The 18,905-nt window shown below is 37.2% G+C and overlaps 2 protein-coding genes across 7 annotated transcripts in view; one reads left to right on the top strand and one right to left on the bottom strand.

Annotated features, from left to right (window-relative positions):
- The window catches only part of LOC127662997 (glutamate receptor 3-like), a 164,333-nt gene extending 160,168 nt beyond the window's left edge, over positions 1-4,165 (top strand). For 3 of the 4 annotated variants that reach the window (XM_052154372.1, XM_052154371.1, XM_052154370.1), the window contains 2 exons: positions 289-536; positions 2,337-4,165. In XM_052154372.1, the coding sequence (XP_052010332.1) occupies positions 289-534 (246 nt within the window). In that variant the 3' untranslated portion in view covers positions 535-536; positions 2,337-4,165. Of the gene's footprint in view, positions 1-288; positions 537-2,336 lie in introns of those variants that run through there. The other variant, XR_007972948.1, reaches the window with a different exon arrangement.
- A 4,400-nt stretch (positions 4,166-8,565) lies between these two features.
- The window catches only part of LOC127662996 (THO complex subunit 2-like), an 84,817-nt gene continuing 74,477 nt past the window's right edge, over positions 8,566-18,905 (bottom strand). For 2 of the 3 annotated variants that reach the window (XM_052154367.1, XM_052154369.1), the window contains exons 34-39: positions 13,175-13,300; positions 11,651-11,717; positions 11,325-11,464; positions 9,874-9,944; positions 9,649-9,694; positions 8,566-9,342 (exon numbers count right to left, since the gene is read on the bottom strand). In XM_052154367.1, coding sequence (XP_052010327.1) covers positions 9,667-9,694; positions 9,874-9,944; positions 11,325-11,464; positions 11,651-11,717; positions 13,175-13,300 — 432 coding nt within the window. In that variant the 3' untranslated portion in view covers positions 8,566-9,342; positions 9,649-9,666. Of the gene's footprint in view, positions 9,409-9,648; positions 9,695-9,873; positions 9,945-11,324; positions 11,465-11,650; positions 11,718-13,174; positions 13,301-18,905 lie in introns of all 3 variants that reach the window. The other variant, XM_052154368.1, reaches the window with a different exon arrangement.

Below are 18,905 nucleotides of genomic sequence, written 5' to 3'. Positions count from 1 at the left end.
TTTAACTTGTTTGTCTTCCATTGGAAGCATTTTACAGTCTAATCTAGTCTATATCAGCCATATCGTAGACTAATATTTTGGATCTGTCCATTGGAATCTAAATTCCTTTGGTAGTGGCAGAAATGTAGACAAAATGTTTGTAAATCAAGAGTCAGTAGTCCTGGTTGATACTTAATACTTATTACTTAAAAGAACACATGAAGAACTGTGTAGTCTAGAAGGTTTTCTGAATGCTATCAAGTCCTCACCACTGCATGATATACTAACTACCTCCCTCACTTCTCTTAGGACAAGACAAGTGCACTGAGCCTGAGCAATGTTGCTGGTGTCTTCTATATTCTGGTTGGTGGATTGGGGCTGGCTATGATGGTGGCATTGATAGAGTTCTGTTACAAGTCACGCGCAGAAGCCAAAAGGCTGAAACTTGAAAAGAACGCCCAAACCTATAAGCCAGCCCCGCCAGCTAACACTCAGAACTTTGCCACATACCGAGAAGGCTACAACGTGTACGGCACAGAGAGCGTTAAGATCTAACGGTAATGCTCCAGCGCTTTAGCTCGCTGTGTGTTGAGGGTCTTGTGGTTTTGTGTATGTCATTATTTCCGGAAAATCTAATTAAATGAGAAGTGGAACAGAGTTCTGGCTAGTTTTCCGTAAACTGGCATGTTTTCAAACAGTTGCATCAGTCAGACGGTGGTACAGCATGCAATGGAAACACATTCTGTTCATATTTGTAGTCTGGCATGGGGAATGATATGCATGTCCTACAAGTGTCATTGGATTTAGAAAAATATTTAACAACAATAAATCAATACTGCAGAAATGGGTAATTGACAGCAAACAATAGGACAAATATTCTGGAAACGTTAATCTGATCGACTGAATATAGATCAGTATCTGATATACATGTTAACTAAATCATCAAATGAAATAATGTAACAGCAAATGGCAATTGTATCATTTCCGGTGTTGGGTGTAATCTGATTACAAAGTAATTCAATATAGAAAAATAATTATTTAAGTAAAAATAAAAAGTAATGAATTACATTTTAGATTACAAGTAGATAGTAGTTATAAAGTAACTTAAAATAAAGTAATTAGTAATGAGTTTTCTTTTTCAATGAAGCAATCTGATTACAATTTTAGAAGGTTTGTTAGTAATTTGTAGTGGATTACTTTAAGTAACTTACCCAACACTGATTTGACGAGATTTTTTTCACTTTCAAATTGTTGTCAAGTACTTTACAATGTATTCTATTCATAGTTTGAAGAAGAAAAAACTAATGCAATTATGTTTTGCGCTAAAAATTATTTTCATGAAAACACATTTTCAATTCAATATTTTATTGCTGCAATTAAAAAAAAAATGCATAGAATATTTGTACATTAAAAATAAGGATAATTTAAAAAGGTTCAATAAATACTACCATTACATATACAGTGCATAATTTAATAATAATAAATATTTTATTATATAATACACTTTTTTTCACATTAGGGTAACGCAATTTGGAGGAGGGTGCTCAATTAAGAAAATATTCTCTTTTTTTCAAGATTTTCTTTATGCAAAATGTAATTTCTAGAAATGGAAGTGCAGCGTAGTTCTAGCGGGAAGACCAGCAGCTGTACATCATCACATCATTAGCTGGGTAATTCCTAGCCAATCACATGTAAGCCATTGCTTTATAAGTCTGCTCACAATCTATCACATTGCTGTTTCAGTGTGCTAACACTGCAACCTCCACCACCCCACCACCACCAGTGGAGCCCTGTCCCGCAGGGGGGTAGGCTCCTCGCCCCTGCCTCCTATCTCCGGCAGGACATGACAGTTCCGGGTACAACTACCTCGGACTGCCGGACGGGGCCTATGCCAAAGAGAGAGACATTACTTCCCGTTTTACATCTATCAAATAAATGGCATCTCAAACTTCACTCAAGCCTGCGTGTCTTCCCGATAGAATTGTTTTTCTTTTCATTTTGGGGTGAAACATGTTCCATACACGTTCTTGACAGGTTTCGTCAGATTTAATCTCATATTAGTTGTTGAAGCCAATTGAAATTACTTACTGTGGCATCAGAAATTAGGGCTGTCAATCGCTAATTTTTTTAAAATCTTTTTAATTACATGATATGCTGAATAATTAATCGCAATTAATTAAGGTCCTTAAAGATCATTTTATATATAGATATATTCAAAATAATTATAAATAAGCTTACACAGTTTATTTGTAGATAAGTGCAATTCTAATATGCATTATGTAATAATAAAAGCTAGAATAAATATCATGTTTTTCCCATATTTAAATACATGTCTGATGTTGCCTGTGTGTTCACAGACTCAGAGCCTCGCAGCGTTGCCGTGTGATGATTATGACGAGAGACCTTATCTAGACAGCTGGATCTTTCGGAGGGGTCGCGCCCCTCTCGCCCACTCTCCATACACACATGAACCCCAGCCTCTCCTGCCCACGTGGACGCAGCACGCTAATCAAAGATGACAAAGACCAGCGTGGACTGTCGGAAGAATTGGATACGTTTTCTTCAGTGCCTTATGGAATATTCAGAGAATCACACTGATGCAAACTCATGGAAGAAACATTGCATCGCTCAAATCACACAAACGAATGGATCGCCATCGTCATTATCTGTGAAATAAACTCTGAACACACGTATCTCCATGGAAACTGAGAAATGAAGCCATCACTTGCGATCTTAGCACATTGAAAGAGCCGATCTGTCTTTTGTGGAGCCTGGTTGGCACGCAAATGGGGGACACGTGACGCTCGTAATACATCAACTGTAAATTTGCGTTCACAATCATTAAATCAGTGTATTAATTTATCAGATTTTGGATTTCAATGGCAGGTCAGGATCATTGTGAGTCCATTCGACGTGTTGAATATTGTGTGGTACTATATTATTTTGCTTGATCTATATTTCTCAATAATTCAACAGAAACGTTTAGTTCTGAAACTATAAAGGCTATTTGACCAACAATAATTCTCATATTTGAATTTCAAAAGACCAAAAATCATCTCCAAGTTACACTATTTCATGCATTCACTACTGAGAACTCATGACGCATACTTATCAACATGAACTTCCAAGATTTTTGTAGTTATCAATGCATATTGTACAAGAAACTGAAGCTATAAATGGATCCCATTATTGTACATAAACAGAAATCCATAAAATGGCATTTATGATGTAGTATTTGATTACCTCACAGTTTACTGAATATCATTTGCACATGAAATCAAGCTTTGAGATTTCGTTTTCTTTGATGAGCATTATTATAAGTGTTTGGTGAATTATTTAGAGAAAAAAAAAAAACTAAAAAACTAGGATTAAGAACATTTACAATAGATTTAAGAAAGGAAACCACAGGGACCGCTTAGCACATTTACATTTTGCTGTAACGTTTTGTGTTGGAGAGATGGAAAAATAAACTGTGATTCCATGGGATTCGGGATTAGAGTGATCCCGAAAACATGGACAGATAGTTTTATAATGAATACAAATGGACAACAAAGCTAAATGAACTGTACAATTCAAGTGGAGGATTGAAAAATGAGTGACTGAATTCCCAAATTTTCTATGTGCATGCAAAACCTCGTGATTGCCAAGTAAAGCCCTGCGACATCTATTAGATTTTAGAGGGTCGGTAGAAAGTCGGTATCAGCTTTCATATTTTTACCTGTTCCTTAACTGTAAAACTGCACTTCAGCCCAGAGTACATGAACAAACGTCAGACTAAAGTAAGAACTGCATGTGTGGGTGTCATTTCCCGCCCTGATGGTGAGGCCTTGTACAGACAATTTTAATACATTTTGTAAATAAAAACAAACAAAAAATGCATTGAAGAAGATGTTTTTCTTGTTGATTGCAACCAGTCTTATTCACTAATAAATGCTTAGGCCTACAAATACAATGTTCTCAAGCTAAATTAATTCCCACATTCCTTTAGTGAATCCGGGTTCTTCAAAACGAGGGAGCACGTGTTCGCAGTTAATAGGCTAATTTGCATAACACGCCTAATAAACTCTGTGCAAGCCCTAAAACTGAATTCTTGAAATCTGTAATTGCATTTTCACTAGTAGGATTTCACAATGATCTGTCATTCACACCGGTTCAAAACGCAATCGCAGATATCTACAATTAATATATTACTAGTTGAAATTCCAGTTTCACATATCAGCAATTTAATATACTTTTTATTATTATACTTATATTTTATATATATATATATATATACACACACAACAGTTAGTTCCGGTCCTCAAATCTGATTGGACGAGAGACGTTCCATTAGCACTGATGGTCTGACACTATCAGCACTCGGACACTTCACTGTGTGTATCACTCCGCTTGTGTTCGTTCTGTTCTAAACTAAAGTGTAAGAGCAGTGCAGATGTGTTAGGAGCTAATGTTTGTCTTTATTTTTTAAATTACATATGTCAGCCAGCAGGTGGTGGCAAAAGATCATTTATGTATGTAATATGAGCCAGTTGGTGACGTGAAGTGAATCCGTTAGTCATTGTTTACATAGAACAGCACTCTGTGATCATTCGTATTATTACTACATAAGCAAGGATATTGTTTTAAACAGCTTTAAATGGACAACTTCAGCATTAAGGCTCATCACAGCTGAGAGAAACAACAGACTGATTGATCACAGAACACAAGGAACTTACCGCTTATCGAGTTTCCACATTGGATTCACTCTGTTTAAAATGGCAGAGGACAACGCTGTTTCTATAGTGAATGACTCTTGCGTGGCTACCCCTGAAATAGGGAGAAATGATCTTCAGAAAGCTGACGGCATCTCTGCTTGGGTGTGGCAACAAGTGATCGCACATGCTCTGTCTCTCTCTCTCTCTCTCTCTCTCTCTCACGCACAGACGTGTGATATTGATTAAATATATATCTCAATTATTACATTGTTACTTGTGCAAAAGTCCATTACTGAAATCAACAACTGAATTACAACGGAGAAAAAAAAATGAAAACAAAAAAACAGGAAAATGTGATATCGGTTATTTGTTTTTCACTAGTTGCAATGTTAATTTCAGATATTGTTAATGTTATTGTAGTTTGTAAGAAAGCTTTTTAAGATATCTTTAATTACTGTTCCGTATATTGATTTCTGAAATCAATTTCAAGATATCTAAAATACCAAATCTACCATGTTGAAATAAATGTACATTAGCATTTTTAATAGTTAATTCATTCAGTTGTTGATATCAGTGATGGATATTTATACTAGTAATAATGTAATTATTGATAAATAAAAATAATATTTTTACTAAGCAGCACTTTGCTAAAATGTTAAATTGGCATTTCAACCTGTAAGTAATTAATTTGAGATATCTGTAATTGTGTTTTGAACAGGAGTGTATGTTAGATCCGTTCCCACTCTTTTCAAGACACAATTTTCCAGGACATTTTATGTGCCACACAGTTGAAATATATAAGTAAAAAAAACACACATGGCCATAAAAATGTAGGGTATTGGATTTGTTTATTATTATTATTATTATTGAATTTTCAACTATTTAAAATTGTGTGTAATCAAATAATTTTGTCAAAACGTTCATCAAATGAAAATCAAATTCTTTTAATTAATTACATTTTTCAACATAACATTGCATTATTTTTTTTTCCTTCAAATTATTATTTAATAATTTGTCAAATGAAATGCTGCACAACACATCACATATGAGATATTGATTTAATACATTATTATTAATTACATTAAACATGACATTTTTCCCATTTCAAACATCCATTTAAACAAGCTTTTATTTTTATGTTTCTCTCTTTTTGATGGTAGTTTCTCACCTCCAGATAAGCGGTTTACTACACTGCCCAAAATATTAATTAGACCCCCAAAACTGTGATTTAATTAAATAAATATATGGTGTGTATGTGCTGCACACTTCAAAGTGTTCTGCTGACTGTCATCTACTACAGAGCGCATGATGATCACGACGAGGTGTTTGCAGTGTATGAGCTGCCGGCTTCACACATAATTATTCATTTATTTAAATCGCCGCCTTTTGCGGTTCAATTATCACACTTGGCCATATTGAGATAATAATTTGTGTATTCAAACATTTATTTTCATTCCAAATATGTCATATTCCGTGACATTCCGCATTTTATAGCCAATACAAATTTTATGACTAAATTCAGTGATTCTGTCCATGTTTTCTGCATCACAGAAATCACAGGGACCTACATGTGGTAACGGTGGTATAAGTGGACTCCATATCATAAAGGTTGCATCACCACACTACCACATATGACTCAGCAGCCCAACCATAATCACTGTCTAAAGTTTAAAACTAAAAAGTGTTATACTAAAATAGCCTACTATTTTCCAGGCAATTTAGGTATTTGTCTCATTTTCCATGACTGCAAAACTGAATTGAAAAATTCCAGGATTTCCAGGATGCATGGGAACCCTGCAGATCACTGTGAAATTTGCAGTTACAGATTTCAAAAATGATTTTTTTTACTGGTTGAAATTACATTTTAATATTAAAAAATGGGTATAAATGAGATACCCAATTTCCTGCAGCTCTTCCATTGGAGAAAGCATAACTTCAAATTACTACAAATATTGTGTAATTTCAGTCAGTTCAAAATATTATAAATATGAGTCATGATTTCAATGTGAAAACGTTTGTGCACGTTTTTCACACTGGATGGCTCTTTTGAGTTTGTTGCACACAAAATGTGTAGTAGGCTAAATAAACTAATGTGTCATCCAATTTTTGTAACAACCCAATAGACTTGGAAAACAGCTTTGCAGGGGTCTGAAGTTGGGTATTTAAACTTGTGTTTTACAGACATAAGAATAAAACAAATTTTTACCTCTAGATAAGGGAAAATTCCTGGCCTAATTATACATTTTTATATCTATCAACTGAAACGTATCACACAGAAATATAACAGAAAAGTGTTCCAGTGGCTACTTGCAACTGAACTGTCATTCAGTGATAAGATCAGTATTATGTGACAATTTACATTTCAAATTAAAATAAATAAATACAAAATAAAAATGATCCTTGAACTGACTGAACAAACTGAGTCATATTATTCCACATACAGGTGAAGTCAGAACTTTACATTAAAACACATTTTTTTAACCACTCCAGATTTCATATTAGCACACTAGAGTTTGGGACTATTTGGACTACCTACTTTGTGCATGACAGTAATTTTTCCATCAATTGTTTACAGACAGATTGTTTCACTTTTAATTGACTAAAATCACAATTCCAGTGGGTCAGAAGTTTACATACACTTAACTGTGTATTACATACACTTAAACTTAACTGTGCATTTAAGAAAAAATACATAAAAATGATGTCGTGCCTTTAGACAATTAGCTAGGTTAGGCTAATATGAGGAGTACCTGTGGATGTGTTTTAATGGAGGTGTTATGTTTGGAGGCTTATAAGAAGCACACCATCCCAACCGTGAAGCATGGGGGTGGCAGCATCATGTTGTGGGGATGCTTTGCTGCAGAAGGGACTGGTGCACTTCACAAAATAGATGGCATCATGAGGAAGGAAAATTATGTGGATATATAGAAGCAACATCTCAAGACATCAGCCATGAAGTTAAAGCTTGCAAATGGGTCTTCCATATCTACAATGACCACAAGCACACCTCCAAAGTTGTGGCAAAATAGCTTAAGGACAACAAAGTCAAAGTATTGGAGTGGCCATCACAAAGCCCTGACCTCAATCTGATACAGAAAAAGTGTGTGCAAGCAAGGAGGCCTACAAACCTGACTCAGTTACACCCGTTCTGTCTGGAGGAATGGGCCAAAATTCCAGCAACGTATTGTGAGAAGCTTGTGGAACGCTACCCAATGCTACCAAATACTGAGTGTATGTAAACATCTGCCCCACTGGGAATGTGATGAAATAAATAAAAGCTAAAATAAATAATTCTCTCTACTATTATTCTGAGTTTTCACATTCTTACAGTAAAGCAGTGATCCAAACTGACCTAAGACAGGGAATGTTTTCTACGATTAAATGTCAGGAATTGTGAAAATCTGAGTTTAAATGTATTTGGCAAAGGTGTATGTAAACTTCTGACCAACTGTATATGTTGCGACATCTTTGCAGATTCCCCAACTATAGCAGTATTATTAGTATATCCTGCATTTGGATACAAAGCTCTCCAACATTTTGTTAAGCCACTAAACCACTATGATTTGCTTTGACAACCAATTTTAACTTTCATGTAAAACATTTGCTTTAACATGGGAAATGTCTTAAGCATAAAATATTTAGACTTCTCTCCATCACAAGCATGTTCAAAAAATTGGGGGCAACACATCTTATCCACTCCCCCCTATAGTATGCAACATTTTGCATAAAATTAAGAAAATGGTTTTAAAGTAAAATAATTTTGTAACAATTTTAACTTCTCTGAAATGTTCTACAGACCTCCTACTGGTCCCCAGACACCAGTTTGAAAATTGACCAAAGCATGGCAATTTGGTTCAAAACATGTAGAGACAAAAAAACTACATAAAAATCATAAAAAACAAGACACAGGATGCACTAAGAAAACTATTTTATTTAGAAAAAGGATACACTTTGTCGACTTTGCCAGATAAAAACTCCATTAAATTGTTTGGAAAGTCATGAATCGTTTCATTTGTAGTCCATTTATTAATGGGAAAAATCCAGCTTGCCATTCTTTATACAAATCTTTTAAAAACGTGATTGAACACACAAAGGAAATTAGGAGGCATACAATTGAAATGAAAGTAACAGGAAATGTCTCATTACATGGAACCATTTTATTTCTGTGTACATAATATACAAATAGAAGAGCATTTGTACTGCTTCAAACACCTAGCCTAAATATCACGTGAATTAAAAGGAAGAAAAAGAATCCAGGAAACCTAATCGAGGTGAAGATGCCGTTGTTTTCTTTTAACTTAGAAAAAAAAATGAAAGAAAACGACGGAATAGGAGGGTCATAGAGAAAGGTCATAAAAACGCAAGCATTGAAAGCGACACCAATTCAACCTAAATATGTTTGTGAAGCAAGCAGCACATTGTGCTAAATATTTAAAGGAAACAAACTTTCAGTGAAGTACTGAAAATATCACAATAAAAATGGCAGATTAAAATACGAGCTACAACGTTCTTAGGCAAAACAGAAGTTTGGATGCAGGCAAAAATCCTAAGTGTGCGAAGGAATCCTCTTTCAAGACTGTGACGGGAGAAAGGAATTAAGACGCCGACATGGTTGAGAAATCTTGGGACGATGAATTCTGTAGCCGGCAGCGCGTCACAGCAGGGAACACTGATGAAGAGGAGCAACTTCAGTTAACAAAACTCACAAACCCGTCACGTCCATAACGTGCAACTTCTGCATTATTAAAAAGCAGATTGTAAATCAATTACCCTCAATCTCCTCCAAATATATTTTTGTATGTTTCATATTCATTGAGTTATTTCTCCATGATTAAAGGGATAGTTCACCCAATAGTGAAAGCTCTGTCATTTACACACCCTTATGTTGTTCCGAGTGAACTATCCCTTTAATAAAAAAAGACTCCATTTTCATAATGCTTAAACCACTTTCACTGCATTAATAATAAAGGCTCACCTTGAGTGTCAGCATACATTATCTGTGCTTTTCTGATGATTTATGGGTGACAAGTATTAAGAAAAAATACACTGTGATAAGTAAACACATCAAAGGTAAACACGAGTTTAGTTTGAACTAATGTACACCACAGTGTCCGTGAACTAACTATGAACAACAAAATGACTTTTGTACACAGCGCTGTTGTGATCAGCATACTTGTGTGTTAAAGTCATGAAAGGATATTGTTTCTTGTCTTCTTTAGCACCGGTGCTGTCTCTCTTCTTTTCGGATTTCTCTTTGTCATGCCTGGATTCCTGCACCACAACAAGAAGCACATAAACACAGTAAACATAAGAGCATTTCTGTCGCTTAGAAGATAAAAGGCAATTTTCTGTTCCATTAAAACCAGATTACTGAAAAGAAATAAACCGAAATACTCAGTACAATTACTATAATAACTCCATTTTGAAATTATCTGAAGAAATTGTGAGTGGTGCTTTCCTAGCACCTGGTGTCTGGGGTATTGCTAGTGGTACATTTATATGCTATGGTGTTGCCAAGCAGTTGCTATGACGTTCTGGGAGGTTGCTAGGGCATTCTGTGAGGTTGCTAGGGTGTTCTGAGTGGTCTTCTAGCATGATGCAATGTGGTTCCTATGGCATTGCTAGGGTGTTCTAAGTGTTTGCTAGGTGGCGGTTAAGCTGTTCTGAGAGGTTTTTAGTATGTTGCAATGCTAAGCGGAAGCTAGGGTGTTCTGAGCAGTAGCTAGGTGGCAGTTCTGAGGTTTTAGTGTGGTGCTATGCTAGGCAGGTGCTAGGGTGTTCTGGTGGTTGCTAGGATATTACTAGACAGTTGCAAGGGTGTTTACTTTGGTGTTCTGAGTGATATAAGAGCAGGTTGCTATATGGTTGCCAAGGCGTCCTGTGCGGTTTCTAGAGGGCTGTTCTGAGGTTTTTAGTATGTTGTTATGCTAGGCAGGTGCTAGGGTGTTCTGATGGTTACTAGGGCGTTACTAGGCTGCTGCAAGGGTGTTGAGGGTGGTTACTAGTGTGTTCTGAGTGGTTTTATAATGCCTTGCCATAGAGTACTCAAGGGGTTGCTATGGAGTCTTGGGTGGTTGCTAGGCAGCTGTTAAGCTGTTCTGTAGGTTTAAGAGTTTTGCTGTACTAGGGTGTATGGGATGGTGGTAGCTATGGTCATGTGGATAGTTCCTAGAGCATTACTACAGTTGCAAGGGTGTTTATTTGAATATTCTGAGTGGTATAATAGCATGTTGCTATGTGATTGCCAAGGCGTTGCAAGGGTGTCCTGGGTGGGTGCTATGGCATTGAGGTGGTTGCTATGGCATTGCGAGGTTGCTGCTTAGGTGTTCGGAGTAGTTTAAGTGTACTGCTATGACGTTGCTAATGGTGGTTGCTTACTGGCTCAAGTCAAATGAGCATGCACCATAGTCTATATGATATTCTGGTCCTTATATATGACGACAGGTCCCCCCACACGGTTTTAAGTATCATTCATATTTATAGCACAAATGGTGCAAAACGAGTTACTCATTACATTTTGAAACTTAGAATTAGTGATTTAAATAAACCCCTAAGTATGTGCAACAGAATAGTGATGCATGCATTAGCTAATAGCACCAATGAAAGACAGATTCAGTTGTTCAGGTATTAACAGGCCAGTCAGTAACAGACCTTTTTGCCTCCAGAGGTCTTCTCTGGTTTGGCCAGATCGCTCTTGTCCTTGCTGGTAGACTTGGAGCGTTTACTGTTGTCCTTGTCATTGGAGTTTGGCGATTCGGATGGGCTGGCGCTCTTGCTGTGTTTGGAGGAGTCTGTAAAGAGTGCAAGTAAGAGAGGGCAGCCATGTGAGGCAGATAACACAACAGCCAAGACACCACAGGGAAAGCTTTCTGATTGCCTCCACCACAGAGAAAACTAACTTTTTGGTTCACTAGATCGCCTCTTCTGCTCTCAGCAGTGGGCAAAACAAATTTAAAAGATAGGCATTATCAACTCACTCATTCCATTTTCATCTTTGCGGCGCTTGACTTCCTGGCTTATCTCACGGTCGCTGTTCGCATAGTCCTAGATGGGGGGGGTGCAAATCAAAATTCATGATTGTTAGTTTAAGCTCCTTTTCACCTTTCACCACGCATTTAATAACTGCCGTTTACACAAACCAGTCAGTGTTGTTTATAGCTTTTCTCAAGAGAATTGACACTTCACAGAGTTCCATGAAGTATTTCCGCTTTAATGTAGCAGAGTATATCTAGCAAACCAGTCAACTCTGCTGCAAGGGAGTCACTACACAACCTTCCCTTGTTGAGTTGTTTTAGCAACATGCCCAGGAATAATGATGCAATTCCAATCGTGGACTATCCTCCTTTTAAGAGGGTTATCTTTTAAATTATGAGGGTGAGGCCTTTTGAATGAATAAGGTACACAAGAGAGGCTGAAAATAGAGGTCGACCGATATGAACATTTTTACAACCATTACCGACTATTTTAGATTTCATGTCTGATAACCGATATGCAGAACCAATATAAAAAGGTACACACTAGGGGCTGAAAATAGAGATCAACCAGTATAAAATTTTACAACTGATACAGATTATTTTAATGTTTGCAAGTCCAATAAACCATATGCAGAATCAATATTAAAGGTATAAAATATGGGCTGAAACTAGAGGTTGAATAATATGACATTTTTACAATCGATACAGATCATTTTAATGTTTAAATGTTCGATAACTAATATTAAAAGTACACAATAGGGGCTGCAACTAGGTCGACTGATATGGATTTTTTCTTACCACGGACACAGATTATTTTTGTTTACATGTCCGATAACTGATATGTAGAACCGATATCAAATCAACACTTTATGCCTTTTTGCATAACGGTAACTAAAAATCTAAATTACAAAAATGTAAGCAGAAAAGCTTAAACAATGGTTAAAAACCACTTTAAAATGACCATCGGTTCATCTCTACCGGACACCCAAAAACGTTATTCTTTATCAAACAAATGGAGAGTAAATGAGGGTGTTGATCTTCAAATCCAGAAGGTCAAACTAAATATTATGAGCCATTTTATTATCTGTTCATTTTATTGGCCGTTTGCAATTTTTGCAACATTGTTACCAAAACTTGCAACACATTTAAACAGTTAAAAACTCTGATTTGTTTGGTTTTATTTTCCAACAATAAATGTTAAATAAAATTAAACTAGCAACAATTTAAAAAAAATAACTAAATACAATATTGGGCACATTTCACTATTGACTGCCATAAAACATCTCCCAATGTTCCCTTTTAACTCTACGACACTTTTATTTTGCTGTTGCAGCAAAAAGGGAACACCACAATAACATTTCCTATGATTTTACATCTACCTGCCAGCATTTACCCTGCTTTACCTTATATTTGTATTCCAAACCTGGAAATGTGAAAAGAGAACATTGAATTGCCCTGATTTCCTCTATGCCCTCGCCCCATGCCCAAATCCTTTTGTAAACAGAACGACAGAGACAAAGCACTCACTCGTTTTCTGTCCTTTCTATCCTCCTTCTCCCTCTCTTTGGAGCGGTCCCTGGATTTGTCAGAGTCTTTCTTCTCGTCGTCCTTCTCTTTGCTCTTGGACAGGGCTGTGCTGTGGTTAGGGTGGTGCTGAGGGCAGGATGGAGAGATAAAGCAGGGTTAACTCTTCACAGAAGGACAGATACAGCTCTCACAGCGGCCTGCGGTCACTTCATTAGCATGCCCCATTAGTTACACTCGCCTTCCCATGAGCCTTCACACCTCACAGAGCTATCAGACACACCCACAGGAAGTCCAAGCGTACTATTAAAATCTCAGGTTTCCTGCTGAAACCCATGTTTGCAGCTAAGGTCCCTGTCACATAACTTGATTAAGGGCCTCAATACACAAACCTTCCTTTAAACAATATAAAACCTGCAAAACAGAGCTGAGGGGGCTTAAAGCTTCATCAGATTAGCAAGTATATCTAATTTGACAAATTGGCAAAAGCTTTAAAAGATAACCATTCGCAAATGTATAAAAAAACAGTTCATCTCTTCAACTGTAAAGCATGGAGCAATACTCTAATGAAACATACTAAACTTCTCAATGCCTCACAAGAATAGAACATGTTTCAGAAATGTAAGAAAACAGCGCATAATGACTTCTTTCTGAGATGGAGCAACATTTTTGAAAAATGTACCAAAGGAATTCTTCAGGAGAGCAAATGAATGTGTGTTGAAGGTGATGATTAAATGAGGATACAAAGCAAGATAAACTTAATTGTGTTGTGGACATGTTGACATTTATTCAAACTTGACATCGATATCCCACAAAGTAATTGGCAAGATTGAGTGTTTGGGGACTGGACAAGTATATTTTCTGTCAGCTAGACGGATCGGTTTGAAGAGCTTCAGCACTGTACCATGACAAGACAATCCAGCCCACTACAAATGTCCATATTTAATACTAGTGGTTGACCAATGTGTGTTTCTCAATGGCCAATGAAGTTGCACATATATATATATATATATATATACACACTCACCTAAAGGATTATTAGGAACACTTGTTCAATTTCTCATTAATGCAATTATCTAATCAACCAATCACATGGCAGTTGCTTCAATGCATTTAGGGGTGTGGTCCTGGTCAAGACAATCTCCTGAACTCCAAACTGAATGTCAGAATGGGAAAGAAAGGTGATTTAAGCAATTTTGAGCGTGGCATGGTTGTTGGTGCCAGACGGGCCGGTCTGAGTATTTCACAATCTGCTCAGTTACTGGGATTTTCACACACAAACATTTCTAGGGTTTACAAAGAATGGTGTGAAAAGGGAAAAACATCCAGTATGCGGCAGTCCTATTGGCGAAAATGCCTTGTTGATGCTAGAGGTCAGAGGAGAATGGGCCGACTGATTCAAGCTGATAGAAGAGCAACTTTGCCTGAAATAACCACTCGTTACAACCGAGGTATGCAGCAAAGCATTTGTGAAGCCACAACACGCACATCCTTGAGGCGGATGGGCTACAACAGCAGAAGACCCCACCGAGTACCACTCATCTCCACTACAAATAGGAAAAAGAGGCTAAAATTTGCAAGAGCTCACCAAAATTGGACAGTTGAAGACTGGAAAAATGTTGCCTGGTCTGATGAGTCTCGATTTCTGTTGAGACATTCAGATGGTAGAGTCAGAATTTGGCGTAAACAGAATGAGAACATGGATCCATCATGCCTTGTTACCACTGTGCAGGCTGGTGGTGGTGGTGTAATGGTGTGGGGGATGTTTTCTTGGCACACTTTAGGCCCCTTAGTGCCAATTGGGCATCGTTTAAATGCCACAGCCTACCTGAGCATTGTTTCTGACCATGTCCATCCCTTTATGGCCACCATGTACCCATCCTCTGATGGCTACTTCCAGCAGGATAATGCACCATGTCACAAAGCTCGAATCATTTCAAATTGGTTTCTTGAACATGACAATGAGTTCACTGTACTAAAATGGCCCCCACAGTCACCAGATCTCAACCCAATAGAGCATTTTTGGGATGTGGTGGAACAGGAGCTTGCGTGCCCTGGATGTGCATCCCACAAATCTCCATCAACTGCAAGATGCTATCCTATCAATATGGGCCAACATTTCTAAAGAATGCTTTCAGCACCTTGTTGAATCAATGCCACGTAGAATTAAGGCAGTTCTGAAGGCTGAAAGGAGTCAGACACAGTATTAGTATGGTGTTCCTAATAATCCTTTAGGTGAGTGTGTATATATATATATATATATATATATATATATATATAATAAATAGAAATACTGTAAAATTGAGTGTTTACTCAGATATATATATAAATAATAGAAATACTGTAAAATTGAGTGTTTACACAGATCCAGTATGATCCTCTAAAGCAAAGGCAGAAGGCACCAATCAAAACCCACATGGTGAGTAGCATGTACCTAAAATAACAATTTAACTGCTTCAATATATCGGCCAATTTTTTTTTTTTTATCAGACCGATAACAGATACCTTTAAAATTCACATTTAATAATAATAATAATAATTCCTTACATTTATATAGCGCTTTTACATAGCATAGGGATGATGCGAAAGCAGCCATAGTGCGCCAGAACGCCCACCACACACCAGCTATTGGTGGGAAGGAGAGAGTAGAGTGATGTAGCCAATTCAGGGATGGAGATTAATACGAGGCCATGATAGATGGGGGCTAATGGGGGGAATTTGGCCAGGACACCGGGGTTACACCCCTACTCTTTATGAGAAGTAAAAGATTTGGGAAAACAAATTGGATTTTTAATGACCACAGAGAGTCAGGACCTTGGTTTAACATCTCATCCGAAGGACAGTGCCTTTTTACAGTGTAGTGTCCCCGTCACTATACTGGGGCATTAGGACCCACACAGACCGTAGGGTGAGCACCCCCTGCTGACCTCCCTAATTCCACTTCCAGCAGCAACCTTGGTTTTCCCCAGGAGGTCTCCCATCCAGGTACTGGCCAGGCTCAACCCTGCTTAGCTTTAGTGGGCAACCAGGCAAAAGCTGCAGGGTGATATGGCTGCTGGTAATACAGATTTATCAGTGATACAGATAAGGCTGCCAATATATTGTGCATCCCCATTTAGAAATAATTTGAGAATAAAATAATGTGCATAACCTTTTTTCAAAGCTGTGTGTAGATATTGGAATGTATCCTAATTAATCCTAAAAATCTAAACCGTCTCAAACATCGGCCGATTAACCAATATATTGGTCCATCAAAATATATGATATATTTTATATATTCTTTATTACATGACAGGCTTTAGCAACGTACATTAAGCCCAGAAATGCTCCACAAAATCGCAGAACAAGCTGCGAAATTAAAGCATGCATTCATGAGCTACACTCATCAGTTGTGGGCAGACAGCAATCGACAGATGATGCTTAAAAATAAACCTGCTGCAAAGAGTGTCACCGTACATTAATGAAGATTGTTCACGTGTATACAGGTGTCACCAGGTATATAATCAGGGTTTTTCCAGGCTCAAAATGTGGCGGAGGTGGTACCATACTGCTCGAAGAAGTGCCGTTAAAAACAAGTAAATGTTGGCTTTGAAATAATACACTCCTAATGACCTGGCAACTGAATACTAGTGTTCACTTTGTCAGCTGTTTTTTTAATTTAGTCTTAGTCCTGTGTCAAAAACTTTAGTTGACAAAGTCTAGGCATTTTAATGTGGTTTAAGTAAATGAAAACTGTTGACATTTTAGTCATATTGACATTAGTCATTGAATGCTGTAAACATTTTAGCCATAAGAGTATTATTGATAAGCATTTATCAATCTAGTCTATCCAAAACCAACATACATACATTTTATTGTTGTCGTCATTTTAGTATTATTTTAAGATTTATCTTAAAATGATGATCTCATCAATGACGCAAAACGTTGCGAGCTGCAGACAGCGGGGTGAGAGACGAGTGTCGTGAATCTTATCGATCGACGTAACTTTAAATCTCTCCCGGTCTCTTCTCCAGATCAGATTGGGTCACTTCCGCGACTGGTTGAAGCGACTCTGACTGCACAGAGAATGACAGATTTGGAGTTTGTGCTTATTTACATGTCACGGTCCCGTATTATATGAACTTTGAAATGAAAATCCATGACATAGTATGGAATGATATTCCGGACATTATTCAAAAGGAATTGCAAATTGTATTTGCAATTGTGTTTTCAATTTGTGGACGCATAAAATGTGACAATCCAAACGCAATTGCAAATCGCGCACTTCCCAAGACAAACACGCCCCATAGCATAATCCCACCCTTGACCCTGATTGACAGGTTTCCGTGTAAGGCATCGGAAATGGAAATACTAAGGGAATTAGTATTCCATTTGAGTTTTGGCTGGCTACATAGCAACGCTGAGAAAGTGAAAAAGCAGACGTGGTAATTGAAATTGCTATTTAAATATGACAGGGCCAAAACTCATAAGATATGGGAAACACAGTTGCAAACGGACTTTGCTTTTCCATTTGAAATTTGGCAGTCACTGTGCGTTCGCTTAAACGAAAATGCAAACGGTAATGCACAATTTGCAATTCCTTTTGAATTATGTCCGGAATATCATTCCATAACATAGTAAACTGCCCAAACCATCATGTCTAGCACTCCTCAACTTTAGTTATTAGTAACAACAACAAAAAAAACCTACAACAAACTGCTGATGCCATTTATTCATGAGAAGGACAAAAACGTTATAGATGGAAGTTATCTATACAGAATAAGTAACTGATGCTCCAAGCGGATACGTCAAAGATGAAAACAGGATTGGTATGAAAAAAAAGAAATCAAGATTTTTGAGAAGTGTGTTGTAATGGGGTGGAAAAAATGGAAAGTGTAGAGAATAAATATGATTCTTGAACTGCCGTGTAAAATGCTTTGTAGCTTGTGGTCTGTGTTGCTTGGAAAACTGCCATCGCAGACTCTCGTTCAAATCCACAGATGCTCTGCTGATTAATGTGGGAGAGACAGAGATGAAGGCCAACCGAGCAAGAGAGAGACTGCTTGTTACTGCTGCAGGACGAATGAGTCTTTGTCCTGAAGACCCTGAATTGGCATTCTTCTTATTGGACAGGCAAGCTTAAAGAACTGCAATGCATGTCAAATATAACGCCATAAGGATTGATCGGTGTCATTTTAGCTAACTTGATCTTGCCTGCACATCTTAATCTGTAATTATTCAGCAAGGTAAACTACAATAATACATTAAATGAATGCTAGACAATGTTCAAGAAAATGCAAAAAGACCCATGCATTAGTGTAATGTAACTGGGTTACAGAAAATATATATATATATATATATATATATATATATATATATATATATATATATATATTATATTATTATAAAACAATAGTGCATCAATATCAAAAAGACAGTTGTGATGGAATCACATTAATACTGAACTGTGTCAACATATTTATAACGTACAGTCTATTTTATGAACCGCTACCGTCATCATCCACCACATTTAGCTAACAGTTAGTGATAAAGCTGGCTAGCTAGCCAACATGTAATCATGCAAAGAAAAGGGATTACTTCAAACTAGTCTCGCATAGTCAGACCTATATCCACACTTTGTTTTAGCCCTGTTCCAGCACTGGAGAGTCAAATATAATATGCAGTCTCAAAGTTTCTAGTAAAACAATCATAACGGTGACATTTTAATTAGGCTGCCTCATCTGTCAGCATGATG

The sequence above is a fragment of the Xyrauchen texanus genome, chromosome 23 (assembly GCF_025860055.1).
Source record: "Xyrauchen texanus isolate HMW12.3.18 chromosome 23, RBS_HiC_50CHRs, whole genome shotgun sequence".
Taxonomy (NCBI): Eukaryota; Metazoa; Chordata; class Actinopteri; order Cypriniformes; family Catostomidae; genus Xyrauchen; species Xyrauchen texanus.
Note: the sequence above shows the minus strand (reverse complement) of the source record. Positions and strands in the feature narration are given on the sequence as shown.